Source organism: Scyliorhinus canicula, chromosome 24 (genome assembly GCF_902713615.1).
Source record: "Scyliorhinus canicula chromosome 24, sScyCan1.1, whole genome shotgun sequence".
NCBI lineage: Eukaryota > Metazoa > Chordata > Chondrichthyes > Carcharhiniformes > Scyliorhinidae > Scyliorhinus > Scyliorhinus canicula.
The window spans coordinates 443,761-470,209 of record NC_052169.1 but is presented as its reverse complement, the minus strand read 5'-3'; the positions used below and the strand labels follow the sequence as shown (position 1 = coordinate 470,209).

The window sequence follows — 26,449 nt, the reverse complement described above, 5'->3', positions numbered from 1 at the left end:
CCATCTTCTCTGTATCTATGTACGGTGTAGCCCTGTACCCAGCTAGAGCTTTTTTGAAGACCAATACAATATTAACCTCAAAGGAAACTTAAGAACTCCTTTCCTGAAAGATAACTAAATGAAAACTCCAAGACAACAATTTAATGGAATCAACAGCATCACTCCACCCTGATTGGTTTGGTTTACAGATACATACCCGGCAACACAGAATTGTATACAACATATCATTCTTTTTTTTAATATAACTTGTAATTTTGTGACTGTTCCATGTTTGACACAAGCATTGATCTATGCTCAGTTGAATTCTCTCCTCTCAAATTCCATACCGACTCTGCCAGCCGGCAGTCTTGTCCTACAGATTACTACATCTGATCACTCTACAAATTCAGCAGGCCTATCAGGATTCCCCCGACCCACATAATCCAATGCTCTTCTGTCAAGTAAACTTTAACTGGATTGGTTCTAGGGGAACCATTTACATTTTAACACTGTCAAGCTGGCCATTCAGCACATATGAGTGACGATGGTGAATGCTGATATATTTAACTGCGAAGGGAATCAAGCCAAGCACAATCCTGCTGACATGGAAAAAAAAATGAAAATCGCTTATTGTCACGAGTAGGCTTCAATGAAGTTATTGTGAAAAGCCCCTAGTCGCCACATTCCGGCGCCTGTCCGGGGAGGCTGGTACATCCGTTGTATAAAACATTTTTCAGTGATGGTTACTGGATCAAACAGCCAACCACGATTTCTCACTCTAGCTCCAGTTATTGTGCTAATGTCAGAGCTCTGGAGGATAATTAGAATTTTAGTTCAAGTAACACTAAAATGGTAAATTTTCAGAACATATTACTTTCAGCATTTCAACTCATCACTGGTAAAAGTGTTATACATGTAGCCACAAAGCACATCCTGTCTAATAACCAGCTTGATGTCTATGTAAAAGTTATTTGTTTTGTTAACTTTGTGCTCATATTTTTAGTTATACCAATGTTCCTTAATGCCACAAGAGACCTTCTAAGCTGTTAAACCTCAAAACCCAATTTAGTATAGTTATACAGCCATTTGTATTTTCCTGATGAACCACACACCTTCACTCTTCCTTGATTTTACCAATGTTACTTTAATAGGTTTTGGTGGAAGATTTGATGATACTGATCGTCGCTCTGATCTTGGTGACAAGCTTCTTTCTCGGCTATCTTCCCTTCTCCCAATGCTCCTCTCACTCCTCCTCCCACTATAAGGACTCGGTCCACTCCGTCCACTTTTACGATCATACACTTCCTCTTCCTCATAACTGTCATCCTCAGGCTCTGAAATCGGCTGTCGATCTGGCTCTGGTCTCGATACTGGCATCTGAATTTTTCGTTTTCTCCGGATTGTCTGGAAGAATTAAAAAATAAAGCATCACTTGTTAGAAAGAGTTCTTACTTTTCCCATTTTACCTGAATTCCACAAAACTTCTAATAGCTGTTGTTCAGCGGATGGTTCTCTCAATTCTGAGTCAGAAGATTGTTGATTAAGGGTGGCACGGTGGTTAGCACTGCTGCCTCATGCAGCCGAGGATCAGCGTTCGATCCTGGCCCCGGGTCACTGTCCGTGTGGAGTTTGTACATTCTCCCCATGTCTGCATCGGTCTCGCCCACACAACCTGAAGATATGCAGGGTAGTTGGATTGGTCACACTAAATTGCCCCTTAATTGTAAAAAAAATGAATACACAATCTTCTCGTTTTTTGTTTAAGTCCCACTCTAAAGCCCTGAGCAAATGAGGCTGAAGTTCAGTACCAAGGGAATGCTGCATTGTTCTTCACTGCCTTTTGAATGAGATGTTATACTCAGACCCCATATACTCAGTCAGGTGGGTGCAAAGAGTTACATGACCAATATTCAAATAAGAGCAAGGAAGTTCTCACTGGTGCTCTGACTAACATCGATTCCTCAACCTACACCTAAAACCAGATGTAGTTGTTTATCGCACTCTCATCTGACCAATTTGTAGGATCTTGCTCTGTGAAAGTCAAGAGTTGCGTTTCTTACATTTTTAGAGCGACTACACTTCAAAAATATGTAATTGGCTGTAAAACACTTTGTGATGACCTGAAGTAGTGAAAGACACCATTTTAATGTAATTTAACACTTTAATTTTCAAAGCTCTCCATCATTATAAAGGAGCAGACTGGATTATTTGCATAATGTAACCTTTTTTCCTCTGGCGCTGAGGGGGGAGAAAAATCACAACATTTGGCCATTTGTGCTTTTCAACTGCCTACAACGTTACGTGGTTAGGTTTTCAACTCATGAATAATGCTCACACTGGGAAATGGAATTTGATGCAGCGTGAAATCTGAATAACTCCCAATAAAAAATAAGCTGTGTTGGACTGTGCTGAGCAGCACGATCAAGCAGTTCACATATTTTCAATGCAATAGATGAGTGCAGTTGAACTTCTTAGTTTTAACAAATAGAAGTTAACACAATCGTGCAAAGCACAGCCTCACTCAAAGGCAGCATTGCAAATCGGAGTACCAGACAATTCCAACAACACGGTTGAAAAAGATTTTAAAAGCAGTTCTGATAAAGTCAACATTTGTAATGCTAACTTCTCTTCCCTTTTTACAGATACGATGCACTGTTGAGTTCTGTTTCATTTAGTTTCAGAGACCAATACGCTGAACTAAACCCATTTCTTGTTTAAATTTAATGCTTGGTAGAGTTGCAGGGCAACCAGCGTCTTACCTCGTACTGAGATGGCATCATCCCTGCATTTCTATACTAGCAATGGAAACAAAAATGTTAAATAAAAATGTTCTTGCAAGTCATCAGTCTTGCATATTATGCTGGGTTTAGCACCCTGACAAATTGGTAAAATAAGCCCAATTTAAGTTAATGAAAAGACATGCACATTAGCAGATGGATCTAATCTTGTTCCACGTTAGTTCGCATTATCTTTTAAATGCAGTGGCACGTTCGCTACATTTATTGTCTGAACAGAATCAAACGTTGTACTTTCACTTACTATCTTTGCATTCTTCCCACTTTTCCGTAGTTGTTGGACAGCAAAAGCATGTTCCACATTGTCCATTGAAACTCCGTTAACCATCGCAACCCGATCATTCTCACTGCCAAAGAAACAAAAGATGAACTGACCCAAACACTGACGTTCTTAGAATCATAGAAATTACAGTGCAGAAGTAGGCCATTTGACCCATCAAGTCTGCACCAGCCTTAGAAAGAGCACCCGACCTAACCCCACACCCTATCCTATCCCCGTAACCCAGTAAACCCACCCAATCGTTTTGGACACTGAGGGCAACTGATCATGGCCAATCCACCTATCCTGCACATCTTTGGACTGTGGGAAGAAACCGGAGTACTCGGAGGAAACCCACCCAGACACTGGGAGAATGTGCAGATTCTGCACAGACAGTGACCCAAGCCGGGAATTGAACCCGGGACCCTGGAGCTGTGAAGCAACTGTGATAACCACTGTGCTACCCGCATTCACTCTGGTAACAAATCATTTTACCAATGGATATGAAAATGATCTACTTCCTTTGTCTTTCTAAGGTTACAGGCAATTGTGGGGTTTTTGGTTACCTTTATAAATAGGAAAAATATTTTTAACAATGGTCTTTCATGATAAACCATAATTTTGTTAATTGGAGCATTTTTAAGAGAGATTGAAGGAATGATTATCTCGTTCATATGGGAGGGAAGGTGGCCAGAGTTAGAAAGTTGGTGCTACAGAGGGGACGGCAGGCAGGGGGTTTGGGTCTCCCGAACCTGATGTATTACCACTGGGCGGCGAATGTGGAGAAGGTGCGGAGCTGGGTCAGAGGGGTTGATTCCCAGTGGGTCAGAGTGCAGGGGATCAGGATTGAAAGCACGAGCAACTGCGCCGCTCCCGAAGGCCCCGGGGAAATACTCTGAGGCCAGTAATAATAGCTTCATGGAGAATTTGGAGGCAGTTTCACCAACACATCGGGTTGGGGGCAGGGTCAAGGGAAATGCCGATTCGGGAGAACCACAGATTTGAGCCAGCGAAGTGGGTTGGAAATTTTCAGAAATGGGAGAAGGGGATTAAGACACTAACAGATTTGTTTCTTGGGTGTCGGTTTGCAGGATTGAAGGAGCTGGGAGCGAAATATGGGCTGGAGCATGGGGAAATGTTTAGATACATGCAGGTTCGAGATTTTGTCAGAAAGGACATACAGGGCTTCTCGGTGGAGCCGGCCTCCACATTGCTGGAGGAAATGTTGACAGGGGGACTGGAGAAGGGGGTAGTGCGGCAGTTTACGGGCTATTTTGGAAGAGGAGAAGGCACCACTGGAAGGGATCAAAGCATCATGGGCAGAAGAGTTGGGAAAGGGTATGGAGGAGGGGTTCTGGTGTGATGTGCTCCGGAGAGTGAACGCCTCCACCTCGTGCGCAAAGTTGGGGTTGATACAGCTGAAGGTGGTATACAGAGCACACCTCACAAGGGCGAGGATGAGCCGGCTCTTTGAGGGGGTAGAGGATGTGTGTGAATGTTGCCGGGGGGGCACAAAAGCTGAAGGATTACTGGAAGGAGGTTTTCAGGGTAATCTCTAAAGTGGTACACATGAAACTCGACCCTGGGCCATCAGGAGGCCATATTCGGGGTGTCGGACCAGCCGGGGTTGTTGTTGGTGGGTGCAAATTTGGGAGAAATTGTGAAACAGGAGGAGAATAAAAATATTTGAAATGATAAAATGTTGTTAATTGGAAGTCGTTTGCTTTATACTGGTTTAACGAGGCAAGTTAGCATTCGTGGCTGAAACTAAAGCCCTCTTATTCCAACCTAAACATTACTTTCAAAAACAATCACAAATATCATTATTGAGAGTTTTAATCAAATAGAATCCAAAATAGCAACAATCATAACCATAATGCAGACTGCCCCATTTCTCCAGATATTTGATGAGCAGAACATGTCCACCAAAGAAGTAAAGTTACTCTAGCAAGATCTTCAATTTATCACTTGTACTTAAATGTCGCTTCTCTGTATCACAAATCTTTAATTTAACCGTCAGGCACTGTGTATAAAATAATATGTGCGTGTGTGTGTGTAAGCAACACAAGTTTATCCGGTGGCAGGAGAGGAGGAATAAGATGGTTGTGAGTACTCACTGCAGCAATCCTTCAGCAGGGCCTCCTTTCAAAACATCCGAAATTACGATAGACGTTTCCCCACTCTGAAAATGTGGGTTGTCTTTTCCGCCTGATATTGCAATTCCAAACCCAAATCCAGGAGCCTAAAGTTAAACGAACAGGGACAAATTACTTGTGAGAATGATTAGAAACCCAATAATATATTCACCTTATCTACTAATCCAACTATAACTTATTTTTACCTACAGCTAATTGTAATTTTACTGGCAAATCCAAATAAACACCATCATGCTGCTACATTATTTTGTTGATGGGGATGGTTAATCTAATGTTGTTGCCTGAGGTGCACGACCGTGCACAAATCACCCAAACCAAGTCCATGAATGGTGGAAAAGAAACATCACCTTTCCTTTATTCACTGGCTTTCCAACTGGGTTTTTTCTTCAACCACATTTACTTTTGCAATCATTGTGTTCCCTCCCATCTCTTTCACTTTTTATCCATTAGTGAAATTACTCAAATCCTCAAGCAACAGAATCAGTGTCAAAATATATCGTCTGGCAGTCCTTTGAAGAGGAGAGAGAAAAACAAGCATTGCAACACAAGATGTTTCTACAGCAGCGCTCACTCCATTTGGATTATAGCAGTGCAGCATCTGAGCATTGATGCCCTTCACTGATGATGATCTGCTGAGAGGCAGAAGCAGCAGGGGAAGCCAATGCTTCTAGTGTGGCATAATGGAAGTAGCAAGATAGCCAAGGTTAAGTTCCACATCATACAACCACTCTAGCAAGGTTCAGTAACCACCTTTCAGTTTTGCATTGTTCCCAAAAACGTGAAGAAACAGGAGTTAGTGAAATACTACGTTCAGCTTTCCAAAGTGGGCCAGCAGCACGGTTCAATTCCCGTACCAGCCTCCCCGAACAGGCGCCGGAATGTGGCAACCAGGGGCTTTTCACAGTAACTTCATTTGAAGCAGACTTGTGACAATAAGTGTTTTTCATTTCATTTTCACATGATCATTCAAGCAAATTTCCAATTCTGTAGTTGCCATAGTAATTATTAGAATTGCAATTCATTCCACTGGATATGCACCCAGAAGTAGATTAAAACCATTTCAAACTTGTGACACTGGTATAAAACAATTGAACGCTTTACATTTGGAAACCCAAAACTGTGCTTGAGGGTCAAGAAGGTCGAAAAAAACAAATGCGTTAACTATGTTAGTCAAGACAAAAACACTAAAGACTCAGTCTAAATAATACCTTAATATAGACACCGCACATGGTTTGAATTGCAAAATGCATCTAAACTTCTACTTTTGACTGGTATCAACTTAAGCTATTCCAAATACTCCCAAGTGCAGAAAAAAAGTCAGGTCCCCTGAACGTCTCCCATTTTAACAATTATGAAGTGTATTGGGGACAATAGGACGCAGGCCATCATCAGATACCTTCTACTTCCAACTCTCCTTTAGACCATGCAGTAACAATTTCTAAAGTCTGAAGTTGGGGTTTCTCCAGAATCCACTGCAACCCCCATCCAAATTAGGACAAGGCTCTCCTTGTAAGAGTGCAGTCAGCAGGAGCTATGAAAGGATTGTTTCGGTAAATAAATGCTACATCCACTACATTCAATTAAATGATGCAATGGTCCCACAAGTGGTAAATTCCCATGATAATGCACCGCAAGCAGATTATCCTGCATTGATTTATTCAGCACTCAGACGAGGCGGTGTGCAAGAGGCTGGGGAAGTGCATGCAGAACTACCTGCAAGGAGATCTTACAGATAGACAGGAGGTATGCGGTAACCAGGGGTGGAGCTCATAAGGGAACGTTGGAGAATGCAGGCAGAGTTCGGGGTGCAGTCCACAGGTAAGGCAGTGGAGCAGCTTAGGAAGGCGACGGGTGCGTTTTACGAACATGGGGAGAAGGCCAGCAGAATGCTGGCACAGCAGCTTAGGAAGAGGGAGGTGGGCAGGCAAATAGAGAGGGTGGTTCAGGGGGATGGGAATTTGGTAGGGAACTCGGCTGGGCTAAGAGTATGGAAAATGAGGGTGGCAACGAGTCCAGAGATGGCGATTTTCAGGGTGTCGGAAGACCCGGGAATCCAGGAGGAGAAAGAGGCAGATGTTCTGGCCTTCGCTTCCCTGGAAGCCCGGAGACGGGTACTGCTAGTTTTTTTGGGGGGGGGGATTATGTTAAGGTCGAAATGGGAGGACGAGTCTGGAATTGAACATTTTTGACATCAATGCAACATCCATTTAGCCGAAAGCGCCAAACAGCTCCCCCAGTAAATCAGGCTAACCACAATTTTTTGACAAATTACTGAAAGATGAAAATCTCAGTCGCCTGTTATTGAATTGACCATAGAGGATACAGAAAGGCTCAAATATGACCAATGTATACATCCAGTGAAAACATACTGGCCGGTCAGCAAAACCAGGCGGCGAAAAGTGCTGTTATTCCAAACAAAGAATTGCAAAACAGCAGTTTGCATGTTCATAGAATTACATAATTTACAGTGTAGAAGGAGGCCATTCCACCCATTGAGTCTGCACCGGGCCTTGGAAAGAGTACCCTAGTTAAGCCCACACCTCTACCCTATCACCATAACCCAGTAACCCCACCTAACCCTTTTTGTAGACTAAGGACAATTTAACATGGCCGATCCACCTAACCTGCACATCTTTGGACTGTGGGAGGAAATCGGAGCACCCGGAGGAAACCCACGCAGACACGAGGAGAACGTGCAGACTCCGCACACACAGTGACCCAAGCCGAGAATCGAACCTAGAACCCTGGAGCTGTGAAGCAACTGTGCTAACCACTGTCCTACCGTGCCGCCTTATGTTCTGTTCGATCCTCTTAGTCCTATTGATCTATCTTTAAGCTGCCTCCATACCACCCAACACCATCCATGAAAAAGCGATACAATGGAAATGTCTGAACTAACAGCAACATTCAGTATTGTCACTAAACCAGCCCAAGATCTTTGCAGTTAGTTCAGATTTGAAATTTTAAACGTTTATATATCTCAGTTAATGAAATAATCAAATCAAAGAGAATTCACAGATCTTGGGATGCACCAGTATCACAATATTTATATTCATAAGAATCATCTGTCAGGCCATCAGGCACCCTGATCGTTTTGCCAATGTTCTCTCCTTCTAAAGGCATGAGGGTTTGGTGCAGCATGGCTCAACAGGCACCCTCCAAGTCCCTCACCCAAGTGCAGAGTCTTCGTCCACATGTTGTCAAACTGTCCAACCATTCTAGCACCACACTGATCCAAATCGTCCTCATTATTGTGAGATCAGTTTGAGGCAGCAAGCAGTGCATAGTGTGTGTAGGGATTGCAGCTGTGCTACCCTTGTGAGTAACAGTTGCTGAATCCATAAAGTAGATCTGTCTGCCTGCCATCATGTACTGTGTCTTCAAATAAACCAAACTTATGCATAACTTATTAGTCCTGGTGAGTTTGTGTAAAGCAGACAGAAACGCAACACTCTAATTTTGATATTTCCACTTCCTAACCCAGAAGTGTGGAGGTCAATTGTAACCTACCTACTGCAAACTCAGAATAGCCCAGGAAACAACCTAGAAATTGCTCATTTATAAATTGTCTTTACCAACAGAGCTGTCATGATAGCATCCTTTATCAGCTATATACAAACATCTGACAAAGCTTCATCACATCAGTAGGAACCACATCTTTCAGGTTCAAAAGGTTTACAGGAAAAATAAGTTTCCTTTAGCAGTTTCCTGCCATCTGGTCCTGACCTATTATTGTACATCTGAATACTTAATACCCTGGGGTTGACTGGGTAGTTAAATGTAGCCGATGACTCACCCTGTGAAGTGGTACTGTCTGCTGTTCCCAGATCACTGTTTCCTCCATGATTGTATTCTGCAATAAGAGATAGCACCAGTTAATTTAGAATAGAGATTGTATTTTTATAAAATAATCGTTTACAACTCATTGAAAATAAACTTCCTTTAGCCACAGAATTTGAATATTGATAAAAATCTTAATTTAAAAAATCTGGTTTTCACGTATTCCTCAACGATAACATACGAATGAATGTTAATAGCAAAATATCGCATGCAACTGGGAAACAGATATCAGTCCAGGTGCACAGCTCTATGTTAACAGAAGCTGATAAATCTATTTAGTTACTTCGATCTGAACATTTACAGCTAAACTTTTTCAACAAATTTCACACCTTCAGCTTCCAGTGACCATGAATTGCAGAGCTTACCCCATAATTCCAAAAAGAGAGAACCAAATTAGAAATGTAAACATTTGATGTATACAAGGTTTGATCAGTTCCTTGTATCCCTCACCAAACATGTTCTCCAATCCCCACAACTTTTTGCAGCCAAAAAAACACTCCCCAAATCACTCAGTTCGAAGCTCGACTATCCACCCTTTATATCTCCATTCACAATGGGCGAGATTTTCTGCGCAACCCGCCGTGGGTCTTTCGGCGGCAGAGGCAGCCTGCCAGCAAGATCTTCTGGTCTCACCTTTATCGACGGGATTTCCCGTTGAATGCACCCATCGTCGCCGGGAAACCCGAGGCAGGGGTGTGCCATCATAGTACCGGAGGATCCCACTGGTGTGAACAGACGGTAAATTCCGGCCAATACACCTGCAATTGTCAATCTTCTCACTCAACCCCTTCACCTCCATCTCTGATGCCCGTGGTTCCAGTAAAACCCTTACTCACCATGGTTATTCCTTGTTATGGTTCAATTGTCACTACCTGAAGTCCATGGGGCGCAAGGCATGAACACAAATGTGCCAGGAAAGCAGAATTTGTTTTAGATCAGCCATATTTGTATTGTTAAATATTAGAAATAAAGTATGGATTCAAGTGGGTTTAATTTAGTGGTCTGAAGCAGGAAAAAATAAAACTCTAGTTAGCTTTATGTTAAACAAGGGCAGCACAGTGGCGCATTGATTAGCACTTCTGCCTACGGCGCTGAGGACCCGGGTTTGATCCCGGCCCCGCGTCACTGTCTGTGTGGAGTTTGCACATTTGCATGGGTTTCGCCCCCACAACACAAAGATGTGCAGGGTCCGTGGATTGGCTGCACTATATTGCCCCTTAATTGCAAAAAACTCTAATTAAAACATTTTAAAACTTTTTTTTAAAAAACAAGCTTTATGTTTAACAAAGGGTGTTTGCATGTATGGAGGTTTTGGTTGTATTCCTATTGTGGTGAAAGGGTTTACAAGAAATTTGGAGAAGGAAAGAGATGTTGTCTCGTAACCAGGGACACCTTTAGGGAAAATAACTTGGGAGTTTAGCTTTTAACGTGTAGCCAGAGTAGAAGCTCCCTTGCAGCAAGACAGGCAACATCAGAGATGTTGGAAGAAAAGCCAATGCAATGGAGTGAGGGGTAAGGAAGCGACTGCCAAGGAAATTGGAAAAATTGAAGAGAAGTTGCCAGGATGTCTGAAGTTAAAAGAACAGAGGAATCTGGAACTAGAACAGGATACTGTTCAGTGAAGACAGACCGAGTTTAGAAGCCAGGAAGAGATCTAAAGTGGTTCTAAGGTTTGTGATATCTTGTAACAGTTTGTGAGAGGTTAGTTGAAATAATTGTGGAATTGTGGAGCAATTGGTGGCTGGACTCAGTTTGTTTAAAAACACAGCACGGTGGCACAGCAGTTCGCACTGCTGCCTCACAGTACCAGAGACACAGCTTCAATTCAAGCCTTAGGTGGCTGATTGTGTGGAATTTGCACGTTCTGAGTGTTCTGGATTCCTCCCACAGCCCAAAGATGTGCAGTTAGGTGGATACATTGCGCTAAAATTGCTTAGTGTTAAAAAGTGCGCATGTTAGGTGGAGTAACAGGCATAAGGCGGGGGAGTGGGCCTTGGGTTCGGGTTCTTTTTCAGACGGTCAGTGCAGACTCAATGGGACGAATGGCTTTTCTCTGCACTGTAGGGATTATATGACAACGGGATCCTGAAAGATGAGTTGGAAAACCAGGTGGAGGATCTTTGCCAAAACAGTGGGGAGGAATCGATGTTTGAAAAGATATTTAGAAAACCTGGAGGTGGATTCTTGATGAAAACAGCTAATGGAAGGAATTGTTTGAAAGAAGATTTTAAAATGTGCCTTTTTGAGAGTGGAGTTTAGAAATACTCAAGTGGTAATCAAGGGGGAATTTGAGGAGAAATTCATGAAAGATCGATTGGGTGGCATTTGCCATTTGGTTTTAGAGTGGGATGTTATCCTTGAAATCTGTGTACATTTCTGAAGATAAGGGGGAGTGAAACCTTTCATGTTTAATAAATGTTTTTTCTTGTTGTTAAAAACTAATTAGAAGTCCTGTGTCTTTGCTCCTCCATGTTTCTATTTAAAAAGAAGTTAAATGTTACGATCTTCTGAGCCAGCTTCTATTCTGGGACCTTCCCGTCCAGTAGTAACACCAATTGGTATCACAACACAAGTGATGCACAACTGATCGAACCATCGATTGTCAGATAGGGTTGGATCATGTCAAGCACAATCAAGACTTTGTATTATAAAAGCAACTAAAGTACTTAATTCAGTGTAACTCATTCTGGGTTGTGAAGAGTTCTATATAAAAGTGAGATCTTTCTCTCCTAACTGAAGCTCATTTCTTTATGTATAAAAATATAATAATCCACGGTGCACACGACTCAATAACAGAAGGGAGATGAAGATTTTTGTGTGCATTATAAATTTGTGGTTGGTATGGGGATAGACAAAGAAAAAAAACTTAGAAACAAAATTGTCTGAAGCCAATTGGCCCAGCAGAACACACAGGCCTCAGTTCATCAAAACAAAGGCTGACATTTACAAAAATTCCTATAATCAGAGATATTAAAGTAATAGAATGTACCTAAATATAATGTAGCTAAATGTACCAAGCATACAAATTTAAAATGGCTCACATGTAATATTTTCTTGATGTGCTTTACTTTTACCTTCCAGCTCTATGACTTTCTGCAAGTTCATTGTTTCGTTAGAAAGTGGCTTAATCTTAACTAACAGATTAATTAGGTTGGAAGCTTTCTAAATTTATGCCAAGTGCCAAAACATGCCTCCAGTCTTTAATCAAAACTGAACACAAGGATTTGTTCAAACAATGCTGATGTGAGATTGCATATTCCAACACAGAACACACAGATTTGTTTCCGGAACTAAGAGTGCTGAGTGGCAATCATTTGGTAAAGTGTTTTAAAAGTTATTGATGTAATTAAGGCAGGAGCACCACAAAACAGACTCTGGTACCAGAGAGTCGGTTTCTCTCCCATTCCTCCAACAACACCCGGACACCACCCCCCACCCCCCGGACACCATTCTCTCGTTTCAAATGTCCATTCCCATTTTCCTCAACACACATCATCCTTCTCCCCAACTCGGTGCACTTTTTCCCACCTCCAATACCCAAGATCACCCTGTCCCCAAAACCCAAAGTCCGTTTCCTCCTCCCTAACATCCAGAGTCCATTCTCCCCAATCCCTCAGCCCTCGCCCAACAGGGAGCTCCCCCCAACATTTACCCTTGCTTCCTCTTATTTACATGTTGCTGTTGATCTCTGCAGGCACAGAGTAAAATGTTTATAGATTGTTTACACGCTCCCTATCACTCATTCTAATCTCAAACACATTTCTGCTGCCAGATTGCACTTGTCCACAATGTCCTAGATGAGCCACTGTAATAGAAGATTGAAGCGGTCATAAATTTGCTTAGGCCTCCAATTTCATCACTCTCCCAAGCCTTGGAACGTCTTTAAATTTAAAGATATCATATGAGTGGAATCGGACAGGGATTTCACAGCATTAAGGAATGGGAAACCTTGCTTATTTGTCTCTGTCAGGTGATGAGGCAAATTATAGTTCCCTCCCTGCTGCTGCAGCCGACATCAGCCAACTCAGCATAGACCACACAACTAACTTCAGACATTCCTGGTGTGTATGGCTCAGCAATAGTCTACCTGTCTGTGTATTTACCCACAGAGTCAACAATAAATAACTTGCATTATCTAGTGCCACGTAAAATTTATCCAAAGCATTTTCAAACTGGGGAGCTCCTTTTTTTCAGGGTTCAAAATACTACATTAAAATATGCAAGCATAAAATTTCTACATCAAAACTTTTACCATGATGCTGACAGACATCAAACCAAAAATGTGCCTTCGGTGAACTATCACTAGTGTTCTTTACTGGTTCCAATATTTACTTAAGTCAAAGATAAAAGCAAATTACTGCGGATGCTGGAATCTGAAACAAAAACAGAAAATACTCGGCAATCTCAACAGGTCTGACATCATCTGTGGAGAGAAGAAGCAGCTAATGTTGAGTCTGGAAGACTCTTTTACAAAGAATCATCCAGACTCAAAATGATAGCTGCCTTCTCTCGCCACGGATTTTGTCAGACCTGCTGAGGTCGTCTAGTATTTTCTGTTTTTGTCCAGCAGCGTGGGTTCAATTCCTATACCAGCTGAGACCATTCATAAAGGTCCACCTTCTCAACCTTGCCCCGCGTCTGAGCTATGGTGATGCTCAGGTTAAATCACCAGCAGTCAGCTCTCCCCCTCAAAAGGAGGAAGCAGCCTATGGTCACCTCGGACTATGACCAAAACGAAGGAGATTGTCATCGACTTCAGGAAGTGTAGTGGAGAACATGCCCCTGTCTACATCAATGGGAACGAAGTAGAAAGGCTGAGACCTTCAAGTTTTTAGATGTCCAGATCACCAACAACCTGTCCTGGACCCCCCATGCCGACACTATAGTTAAGATAACCCACCAATGACTACTTTCTCAGAAGACAAAGGAAATTTGGCATGTCAGCTATGACTCTCACCAACTTTTACAGATGCACCATTGAAAGCATTCTTTCTGGTTGTATCACAGCTTGGTGTGGATTCTGTTCTGCTCAAGACCGCAGCAAACAACAAACGGTCGTGAATGTAGCCCAATCCATCACGCAAACCAGCCTCCCATCCATTGACTCTGTCTACAATTCCCTCTGCCTCAAAGGCAGCCAGCATAATTAAGGACCCCACACACCCTGGACATACTCTCTTCCACCTTCTTCAGTCAGGAAAAAGATACCAAAGTTTGAGGTCACGCACCAACCGACTCAAGAACAGCTTCTTCCCTGTTGCCATCAGACTTTTGAATGGACCTACCTTGTATTAAGTTGATCTTTTCTCTACACTCTAGCTGTGACTGTAACATTATATTCTGCAGTCTCCCCTTCCTTCCCTATGTACAGTATGCATTGTTTGTCAGCATGCGAGAAACAATACTTTTCACTGTATGTGACAATAAATCAAATCAAATGGCAACTTTACCTTTTACATAATACAGCTTAATTGTCTGTGACATCTTAATCACCTTAAATTGTTCCCATCATTTGCACTTCATTCAAGTGTTACACAGCTCAAAAGCTCTCTACAAAATACTTGCTACAGATACAAAGGCAAAAATCCCACAACTTTGAGGCAGGTTAATTTTACCCTACTGATATTGTTGCAAGCAATTTTGGATGACCAACCTAAGCAGCAATAAAGAGAGAATGAACTGAAATCTGTGGTGGATTCAAGATAGAGCGTGCAGGCTTTGGAGGTTCAATCAAAACATAGAGCTTTATTTAGCAGATGTTAACACTATAGGCTGCGATGTCAGACTGCCCGTTTGCCCACACAAACAGCTGACCGATGAAGTCGCCTAATTATTCTTTAAAAGTGCCCTGTTCAGCTACAAGACTGCTTGAAAGGAAATCCTAAAAACATGATTAGGCAACAAAATCAAACTTGATTTCAACAATGAGCCTACCTGCAGCTATTAGACGCAAAGCTTCAACACGAATATCACAAATAATAAGATCTCAAGAATGCCTAACCTGATAATATTGAGCTTATTTGGATTTTTAGATAAAGTATTTATTGGGTCATATCCAGAAAAACTTTCCAACAAGCATTTTACAAATTCCTCAACAGAATGGAGCAAACGAAAATGACTTATAAAAGGCCACGGATGCTTTATTAAATATGGCAAAAATTAATGAAGCATCACCCCATCATAGCCACTTCAACAAAAACACGAGGGGCAAACCAATTTCCCATTTGAAGAAATGTTTATCACCTGTATCAAAGAGTCCGTTGCTGGACGATTTTCACCTGGATAAGGAGACATTTCTTCACACAAAGAGTGGTGAGCCTGTGGAATTCATTACCACAGGAAGTAGTTGATGCTAAAACTTTGAATCTATTCAAGAGGCGGCTGGATATAGCACTTGGGGAGAATGGGATCAAAGGTTATGGGGAGAAAGCAGGATTAGGCTATTCAGTTGGATGATCAGCCATGATCGGCATGAACGGCAGAGCAGGCTCGAAGGGCCAAAAGGCCTCCTCCTAGTCCTATCTTCTATGTATTCATGTATCTGCAACAGAAGGATTGAAACTACTCTTCCGTTATCAGGAGTTTCTGATACCACAATCTGGAAATGGTTAGTGACCTTCAGCTTGAATTCTGACTTATTTCAAGCATGACTCCGCATAATTTTACATTCTACAGAAGAGTAAAATTTAACCAACTGCACTGCAGGCATGGCAACACTGTTTATTTGACATGATCTGGTTCACAGAACAGGGCACGCCTATGCCAAAGCCCCTGGCATGATGCCAAATCATCTGTGTTAAATCAAAGACATAGGTTACTTCCTGTAATCAACTTTAGCATCAAACTCGGACTGACTCAATTATGAGCAAGAAATTTTCACATTATTGTGCTTTATTGAAATGTTAGCCACAGTACTGTGAACGCGACAGAAATGCTGGGCACTAAAGCCCTCTGGATTTATGATCTTGTGAAAACTAAAATGTACTTTTTACAGCTCTCCAAACTTCTGACTCTTAATTTCTACCTTTCCCAAGACATCTACAGCCAGACTGTCTTCACCATCCTCGCTACAACCAATACCTACAGCTCAAATTTAAAACATATTCTTGTTGTTACGATTCCAGGTGATATTATTACTTGTCAGCCAGGTCCCAGAATGGTACCCTGGCTTGATAGATCATAACTTTTATTTGTCATTTCGAGTCCTGTCAATTGGACTGCCAAGTAACTTTTTATTTATTTATTAATTTTTCCAATTAAGGGATTATTTAGCGTGTCCAATCCACCTAACCTGCACATCTTTGGGTTGTGGGGGTGAGACCCACGCAGACCGGGGTGAATCTGCAAACTCCACACATACAGTGAGCCGGGTCTGGCATCGAACCCGGGTCCTCGCCGCCATGAGGCAGCAGTGCTAACCACTGAGCCACTGTGCCACCTGCCAATTAACTTTTAACAAATCATTTATTAAACAATAAAAAGATAACTATAATATACTCCTTCACCCCACCTCTCTGTACAGAGGTACACAGAATTGTACAGATAACACAACTTACAAAATAGATCTTATATTTTAATGTTCTCAGTAATACACAATCCACATAAATCAATATTCAAAATGTGATCAGACACATCACACTGAAACCAGGTGACAGGTGCCACCCAATACAACTTGGATTTCTGTGGATTTCTCTTCAAATTCTCCCCGATGGTTGTCACGTTGTGAGCCAACTGGCCTCATTGGAACTCTGACTTTCATGTGAGTGTTTCCAACTCCACCCTTGAAAAAAACATACCTTGGAATTTCAGCTTAAAACTAACTCAAACATTCTTTATCTTTAAGATTGCCCCTGGGAACAACCTAATTTTCCTTTAAGCCTGTTTTTTTTTCCACATTGTGAACACTTTAATTACAATGCAGGCATAGTTTAAAAGTGAAACCAAACCCCACACACATGCAGGCACCTTTGTTTAAGATGAAGCTAACTAGACATCTAGCCCTTTCTTATACAGAAATACAAAATTAAACATAGTTAAAGCTAAACACCATTTCTAATATCCACAAATACAAATATAGATTATCTAAAACTACCTCTGTTTCTTGGCATTATTAGACTTTTTTTTAATCCATTCAATGTCTGACTAACTCCACGTAAGTGAAAACAAGCAGATTTCTTCAATTCTTGCTCTGTGATAAGCTAGCTGACCTCAGCAAGGAATAGCTGCCAGTGTTCTTAGCAATTCTGGCTTGGTGGGGAAACTGAGAATATATTGCCCTTTATTTCTTGGTTGCCACAAAGAGAAAACATTCAATCAAAGATGGTGATCTGCCTAAAGCCAGCACAAACACTCTGCTGACATGGTCTCATGACACATAGCCTGCAGAGGATATTCTGATAAAAAAAACACTCCTCTCCCTTTACTTCATTAGTGCAACGACAACGGGGGCTGGTTTAGCACAGTGGGCTAAATCGCAGAACAATGCCAGCAGCGCGGGTTCAATTCCTGTACCAGCCTCCCCGAACAGGCACCGGAATGTGGCGACTAGGGACTTTTCGCAGTAACTTCATTGAAGCCTACTTGTGACAATAAGTGATTATTATTATTAACATTTATACAACAGATTCCCATATATATCACATAAAATTTAATAAGACAGTCTCTTGTGGTGGATGTCTATTCCTTTTTGGCAAAACTCGGCACAACACACTGCTGATGTCCCTTCACATCACACTTAGGATTTGGGTTTATTGTCACGTATACCGAGTGAAAAGTATTGTTCTGCATACAGTCCAGACAAATAGGTCCACATATGAAAAACATAGGAAATGTGATAGATACACAATGTATAGTCATAGACATCGGGGGAAGCATACGGAGTATAGTGCTACTCAGTAGAGAAGATGCATAGAGAGATCAGTTCAATCCATAAGAGTGTCATTCAGGAGTCTGGTAACAGTGGTGAAGAAGTGGTTTTCCAATCAAGTGCGTTTTCTCGGACTTTTGTATCTTCTACTGATGGAAGAGGTTGGAAGAGAGAATAACCCGGGTGGGAGGGGTCTTTGATTATGCTGCCCACTTGCCCAAGGCAGCGGGAGGTGTAGACAGAGTCAATGGATGGGAAGTGGGAAGTGATGGACTGAGCTGTGTTCCTGACTCTCTCTAATTTCTTACGGTCTTGGGCCGTACCAGGTGTGATGCAGCCAGATAAGATGCTTTCTATGGTGCATCTGTAACAATTGCTAAGAGTCAATAGAGATAGAGAAATACAGCACAGAACAGGCCCTTCGGCCCACGATGTTGTACCAAACGTTTGTCCCAGGTTAATCATAGAATTTTGAACACTAAGGTCAATCTATCATGGCCAATCCACCCAACCTGCACATCTTTGGACTGTGGGAGGAAACGGGAGTACCCGGAGGAAACCCACGCACACACGGGGAGGATGAGCAGACTCCACACAGACAGTGACCCAAGTCGAAATCGAACTTGCGACCCTGGAGCTGTGAAGCAATTGTGCTATCCACAATGCTACCGTGCTGCCCTTAAGAAATTAATCTACACTCCATTATTCTACCCTAATCCATGTACCTATCCAATAGCCGCTTGAAGGTCCCTAACGTTTCCGACTCAACTACTTCCACAGGCAGTGCATTCCATGCGCCCACTACTCTCTGGGTAAAGAACCTACCTCTGACATCCCCCTATATCTTCCACCATTTACCTTAAATTTATGTCCCCTTGTAATGGTGTGTTCCACCCGGGGAAAAAGTCTCTGACTGTCTACTCTATCTATTCCCCTGATCATCTTATAAACCTCGATCAAGTCGCCCCTCATCCTTCTCCGTTCTAATGAGAAAAGGCCTAGCACCCTCAACCTTTCCTCGCAAGACCTACTCTCCATTCCAGGCAACATTCTGGTAAATCTCCTTTGCACCTTTTCCAAAGCTTCCACATCCTTCCTAAAATGAGGTGACCAGAACTTCACACAGTACTCCAAATGTGGCCTGACCAAGGTTTTGTACAGCTGCACCATCACCTCACGGCTCTTAAATTCAATCCCTCTGCTAATGAACGCTAGCACACCATAGGCCTTCTTCACAGCTCTATTCACTTGAGTAGCAAGTTTCAAAGATCTATGAACATAGACCCCAAGATCTCTCTGCTCCTCTACATTGCCAAGAACCCTACCGTTAACCCTGTATTCCGCATTTCCACAGTCCAAAGATGTGCGGGTTAGGTGGATTGGCCATGCTAAATTGCCCGTAGTGTCCTAATAAAAAAGTAAGGTTAAAGGGGAGGTTGTTGGGTTACAGGTATAGGGTGGATACGTGGGTTTGAGTAGGGTGATCATGGCTCGGCACAACATTGAGGGCCGAAGGGCCTGTTCTGTGCTGTACTGTTCTATGTTCTATTTTAACCCTGTATTCCGCACTAACCCTAATGTGGACATGCCGAATTTCCTTAGTTTCCTGAGGAAGTATAGGCATTGTTGGTCGTTGCGTCGACGTGGGTGGACCAGGACAGGTTGTTGGTGATGTGCACACCTAGGAATTTGAAGCTGTGACACATAACCAGCAGGAATGTATTATCTGGTACATAACACTTTGTATTTATCTTTACCAAGGAAGAAAATGCTATCCAGGCAACGGTGAAAGAGGTGGCAATTCAGACAGACAGGGTTTTTAATTGATGAGGTGGTATTATGTAGGCTGTTTACGGCATCAGGACCGGATGAGTAGTATCAACGGTTGTTAAAAAAGTGAGAATTGAAATTGTGGAGGCACTGCCGATAATCTTTCAGTCTTCCTTAAAACTCTGGGGTCGTGCCACAGGACTGGGAAATTGCAAATGTTATACTCTTGTTCAAAAAAGGGGCTAAGGATCCGCCCAGAAACTACAGGACAGTCCGTTAACTTCGGAGTTGGGGAAAATGCAAGATAAAATAATTCAGGACAAATTAATAGTCACCTGGACAAATGAGAGTTAATTAAAGAAAGCCAATGTAGATTTCTTGCGGGAAAATAGTGTTTGACCAACTTGGTGTTTCTGAAGAGGTGACAGCAAGAGTTGATGAGGACAATGCTGCTGATGTACATGGGCTTCCAAAAGGCATTTGATACATAACAGACTTGTGAGCAAAATTATAGCTCATTGAATAAAAGGGAAAGTAGAAACTTGGAAATTGGCTGAGTTACAGCGAACACAAAGTAATGATTAATAGCTGCTTTTCAGGCAAAAGGAAGGTTGGCAGTGGAGCTCCCCAGGGGTTAGTGTTGGGACTCTTGCTCTTCTTAATCACCGAGCTTGGTGTACAGGGCACATTTAAAAATTTGCTGATGATACAAGAAACATTTGGGCAGCACGGTGGCACAGTGAGTAGCACTGCTGTCTCACAACGCTGAGGTCCAGGATCGGTCCTGGCTCTGGTCACTGTCAGTGTGGAGTTTGCACATTCTCCCCGTGTTTGCATGGGCTTTTGCCCCCACAATCCAAAGATGTGCAGGCAAGGTGAATTGGCCATGCTAAATTGCCCCTTATTTGGACAAAATGAATTGGGTACTCTAAAATTAAAAAAAATACACATCACTAAATCCAGAATTGCCTGTTGCCCAGTGGGCTCCACCACAAGCTGCTCCAACAAGAAACATTGTGAACTGCAAGAAGGATAGTGTGGAACTTCAAAAAGACAGACAAGTTGGCAGAATGGGCAAACAAGTGGCAGGTGTGAAATGATTCATTTTGGTTGGAAGATTTTGGCGAGACAGTGTCAAACAAAGGGTAGAACTCTAAAGGGGGTTCCAGAGCAGAGAGACCTGGGTGTACAAGTACATGTCATTGAAGGTGGCAGGACAGATTGAGAGAGCAGTTAGAAAAAGCAGACAGTACCCTGGGCTTTGTAAAAGAGCAAATGGGTTATGTTGAACATATGTTAGACACCAGTTCAGCCTCAGCTGGAGTTTAGGGTGCCACGTTGTCATAATGATGTAAAGGCATTTTACCCCAAAGGGGGTGCAGAAAAAAAATGAGAATGGTTCCAAAGGTGAGGAACTTCAATTACGTAGATAGATTGGAGAAATTGAGGCTGTTTTCCTTGTAGCAAAGAAAATGGAGAGGAGATTTGATAGAAGTATTCAAAATCATGAGGTTTACACAATAACTTCATTGCAGTGTTAATGTAAGCCAACTTGTGACAATAAAGATTAGTATTCTTAGATAGGGAGAATGTTTCCATTGTGAAAGGATTGAGAATGAAAAGGCACAAATTTAAGGAAGAAAATATGATATGGTTACCGTCTGGAATGCAATCCCTGGAGTGAGTGGTGGAGGCAGTTCAATTGAGGCGTTCAAAAGTGGGTTAGACTGTTATTTGAAAAGGAACAATGGACAGAATTATGGGGAAAAGGCAGGAGAATGGCACATTTGGAGAGCTGTGGCAGCATGATGGGTCAAACATCCTCCTTCTGCACTGCAAAACCTCAGTGAAATTCTCATTCCATACTGTGCAGGTCTTACGGGAAGTGTTTATCTAAATGTTAAGGAACTACAGGACTGGGTTCAGCTGTGCTGATCAAACAGCCACATTCAAATTCAAATTCACATTCAAAGATCATGTGAATAACGACTTGTTGAGCAACTGGTTCTTGTGGAACCATGCCCCGCAAGACAGCATCATTAGGAGGGCAGCTGACAACTAGAAATGAATACAAAGAGTTTCTTGTAGCTTTCCTCACAATTATGAAGCTGAAACATACAGGATTCGCCAATACTTAAATGTCTGTGTGCAACGCAACTGGCACCTTCAGATTTTTGCAATAATCAGGTGTTTTAGATGGTTTAGAACAGCATTCAAATTCATATGTTACAGCTTTGAAAATAAGGGCAGAAGTTTACACTTTCCCATGCATACATCCACCATTCATTCCATCACCATTTTGCACATTCCCTATCAAAATCATCCTCAACTTCTATCAGATTAGCAAAAATGGTTAATGGGACTGGTTCTTCCAAATTTATTTTTCTTTTGGGGAGGATTCTATTTAATACCTCTTTCCCAATAACCAAAATGCGATGATACAATACTGGAACATCTTCAATGCAGTCTACTCTACTGCTAGACATTTTATAAAATACATTTATCATTAAGGATTTACTGCTGTTTTTGTTCTTGAATAATGTAAAGATTGGAGGCTAGAGATCAAGATTAACAATGCATACTTCTGCTATGTACTTTTCTCATTCCAATTTAACTTTCTTTTGGTTGATACTTAGATGCCCTCGGGTTTGATTTAATTGTGACACACCCACTCAGCCAGCACCAAATGTTGCTGATACTTCATTTATTTTGTTTGTCATTGGCTCATGTGACTCACTAAAATCAATGTAACGGATCAGTGGAGTCAGACAGATTAGTGCACACAGATTTAAAATTGTAAACATCACTGATCTACACTAGAACTCAGCATCCTGGGTATTTAGAGATTGATTATAGTGTATGCTGCATAAACAGGATTTTAAAATAATTAACACTAATTTAAACACATCACTAAGGACAGCAAGTAAACACAGCTAAAATAATGCCTCCCAAAGAACTGATTCTGTTAGATTCCAGATGATGTCATCATAAAAGATCCCTTTCAGTAAAATCTCAGTAGTAACTAGACTCCAGGTTAATACTTTGAGCATCACAGTAGAACACACCTATTCTATGACAGAAACTCCTTGGAAATAATGCAAGATTAATTCATTTGAAAATGCCATTGTATGTCTAATAACTCTGCAATACAATTCCAATCTGTGCCCCGGGTACAATGCAACAAAACAGTCTACCCAGGAATTTGAACAAGTATAATAAACCCCTCAGCTCTGCCAGAGAAATGTATGAACAGCAGCGAGGTATTGTTGAAGACTAACCATCCAGAATCAAAGTCTTGGAGAGAGTACGTAACTTTCCAGTGTGTGCCCAATATGCTGCAGTCTACCTCGACAGGGCGACAACACGGAAGGCAATGATCATACCATTTCATACGCAATGAATACTCAGAACAATATCCCAGTTGCCCTGGGAATCCTCAATGTTACCTTTAGATCCCATTAAGTCTCATGGCATCAGGTTGAAGATTGTTATCATGAAGTCAGGAGCTGAGTGGCCCTGGCAGAACCCAAGGTGTGTGTCAACAGTGACCCCAGGTTCCATGAAGCTGCATGGAATCAGGTCGAACAAATGGGAAAAATCTATGTGCCCTTGTCCTCACCAATCTACCTGTCGCGGATGGATCTGTCAATGGCAGTATTGGCAGGAGGGACCACCACAAGTCCTCATGAGGATACCCTACATCATGTTGTTTGGTACTACCACCCTGCTAAATGGGATAGATTTCACACAGATCTTCAACTCAAAACTGGACATCCATGAGGCGCTGTGGGCAATCAACAGAATTGTATCCAACCACAATCTGTAACCTCATCACTTGATTTATCCCCCACCCTGCCATTACTATCAAGCCAGGAGATTAACCCTTGTTCATTTAAGAGTGGAGGGCGGCATGCCAGGAACAGCACCAGGTGTATCTAAAAATGAGGTGTCAAACTGGTGAAGCCACAATACAGGATTACCTGTATGCTGAACAGCATTTGCAGCACACGATAGACAGAGCTAACCGACCTCATAGCCAATGGATCAGATCAAAAGTTCTGCAGTCCGGCCACAACCAGTTGTGAATGGTGGTGAACAATTAAACAACCAACAACAGGAAGTGGTTCCACAACTATCCCTATCCTCAAAGATGGAGGAGTCCAGCACATCAGTTATAAAGGCAAGGCTGAAGCATTGTCAAGCTTCAGCCAGAAGCACTGAATGGATGGATGATCCATCTCGGCCTTTGCCTGAGGTCCTCAATATCACAGATGCCAATCTGCAGTCAATTCAGTTCATGCCACATAGAATGATAGAATGTTTACAGCACAAAAGGCCACTTGGCCTATCATGTCTGTGCCAGCCGAAAAACAAGCCACCCAACCTAATGCCACTTTTCAGCATTGGTCAGTAGTCCTGCAGGTTACAGCACTTGAGGGGAATATTCAGGTACCTTTTAAATGAGTTGAGGGTTTCCGCCTCACTACAGGCAGTGAATTCCAGACCCCCACAACCATCTGGATGAAAACAGTTCAAGGCACTGGATGCTGCAACGGCTGTGGGCTGTGACAACACCCCGGCAGTGGCACTGAAGACCTGCGAAATAGAACTAGCTGTGGCCCCAACAAGCTGTTCCATTACAGCTACAACACTTGTATGGGGGTTGGTTTAGTTCAGTTAGCTGGACAGCTGGTTCGTAATGCAGAGTGAAGGCCAACAGCACGGGTTCAATTCCTGGCTCACGTTATTCATGAAGGCCCCGCCTACTCAACCTTGCCTCTCACCTGGGGTGTGGTGATCCTCAGGTTAAATCACCACCAGCCAGCTCTCTGCTGCCCCCCCCCCCCCCCCCCCCCCCCCAAAGACAAAAGCAGCCTATGGTCATCTGGGACTATGGCGACTTTACTTTACAACACTGCTATCTCCCTGGAAATAATGTGGAAAAATGCCCTGGCATCCACGATTCCTCAGGTACTTGTAACAGTCAGTGTCCATACGCAGCAAGATCTGGCAGATAAGTGGCACACAAGTGCTATCTCTTACAAAACGGAATCTAACCATCTCCCCATGGCATTAAAGTATACTGCCATCGCTGAATCCTCCACTATCAACATCCTGAGGGTCACCATTGATCAGAAACTGAACTGGACTAGCCCTCAAAACACTGGCTTCAAGAACAGGCCAGAAGCTAGGAATCCTGTGGCGAGTAGCTCACCTCCTGGCTCCCTGAAGCCTGTTCCCCACATCTACAAGGCACAAGTTAGGAGTGTAATGGAATACTCCCACCACCTTCCTGGGTGAGTGCATCTCCAACAGTACTCAAGTGGCTCGATTCAATCCAGGACAAAGCCGCCTACTTCATTGACACCCCATCCACCACCTTCAACAGTCACTCCCTCAACGACCAACACACAGAAGCAGCAGTGTGTGTACCATGTACAAGATGCACTACAAAACCTCAACATGCCTCCTTCAACAGCACCTTCCAAACCAGCGACCTCTGCCACCCAGAAGGACATGGGCAGAAGATACATGGGGACACCACCACCTGGAAGTTCCCTTCTAGGCCACAGGCCATTCTGACTTGGAAATATATTGCCACGCCTTCACTGTCACTGGGTCACAATCCCTGAACTCTCTAACAGCACTGTGGGTGTACCTATCTGCCACAATGGCTGCAGTGGTTCAAGAAGGCAGCTCACCACCACCTTCTGAAGTGCAATTAGGGTTGGGCAAAAAATAAATTTTAAAAGTTCATGAACAAAATTTTAAAAATATTGAAGCAGGGAAATCAAGGCAAATAACACATATGGATAGAAACTTTTAGCCACTTTTCGGAGATAAAAATATGTACACATTGCTCTTTTAATGGCAAAAATGGCTCTTCAGTCTCCATCAACATGCACCAACCGGCTGCGTGTTTGAAATTCAAAGTGAACAAGAGATTCTACAGATTGTGTTGAGCAGATAGCAGAGGAAATTCCCCGTTAGTCTTATTTAGAACTCATGCTATGGAAAAAAGTAGAATGCTTCCTCAGAGGTACAAGATGGGCAGAGACAGACATTTCTGATTTAGAAGGAAGGTTGAGATTGAACGGTGTGGCACGAGGAGGTGGAAGGAGGAAGAGAATCACAACTCTCCAGCTACTTTACCCAGTGTTTCAGAAAACTCACTTTTGGCTGCACAAAGTACAAACAGTGCAGACAGTTGGGAGTTTCCATATGACGAGTAGAAAAAAGGATAATGGTTGGCTGGAAACAAGTCACTCTCAGGTTCTGCAGAGGAAGTTTGTACATGTGTGAGGCACTAACTGGCACCTCTCTGCTCTGCCATCTGTCAAATATTGTTATGCCAAGTCTTAACGGTATTTGGGGGGGGGGGGGGGGGGTTGAACTGCCCACAAGTACTCTTAATACCAAAACTTGTGGACCAGGGCAGCACGGTAGTATTGTGGTTAGCACAATTGCTTCACAGCTCCAGGGTCCCAGGTTCAATTCCCTGCTTGGGTCACTGACTGTGCGGAGTCTGCACATCCTCCCCGTGTGTGCGTGGGTTTCCTCCGGTTTCCTCCCACAGTCCAAAGATGTGCAGGTTAGGTGGATTGGCCATGATAAGTTGCCCGTAGTGTCCAAAATTGCCCTTAGTGTTGGGTGGGGTTACTGGGTTATGGGGATAGGGTGGAGGTATGGGCTTGGGTAGGGTGCTCTTTCCAAGAGCTGGTGCAGACTCGATGGTCCGAATGGCCTCCTTCTGTACTGTAAATTCTATGATTTCATCGAAGCA

At 42.7% G+C, this 26,449-nt stretch overlaps 1 protein-coding gene across 8 annotated transcripts in view; it reads right to left on the bottom strand.

Moving 5' to 3' along the window:
* The window catches only part of LOC119956823 (tight junction protein ZO-1-like), a 228,696-nt gene that overhangs the window by 70,418 nt on the left and 131,829 nt on the right, over window positions 1-26,449 (bottom strand). For all 8 annotated transcript variants that reach the window (XM_038784280.1, XM_038784276.1, XM_038784279.1 and 5 more), the window contains 4 exons: window positions 8,986-9,042; window positions 5,151-5,275; window positions 3,019-3,121; window positions 1,092-1,383 (listed from right to left, as the gene is read on the bottom strand). In XM_038784280.1, coding sequence (XP_038640208.1) covers window positions 1,092-1,383; window positions 3,019-3,121; window positions 5,151-5,275; window positions 8,986-9,042 — 577 coding nt within the window. The remainder of the gene's footprint in view (window positions 1-1,091; window positions 1,384-3,018; window positions 3,122-5,150; window positions 5,276-8,985; window positions 9,043-26,449) is intronic.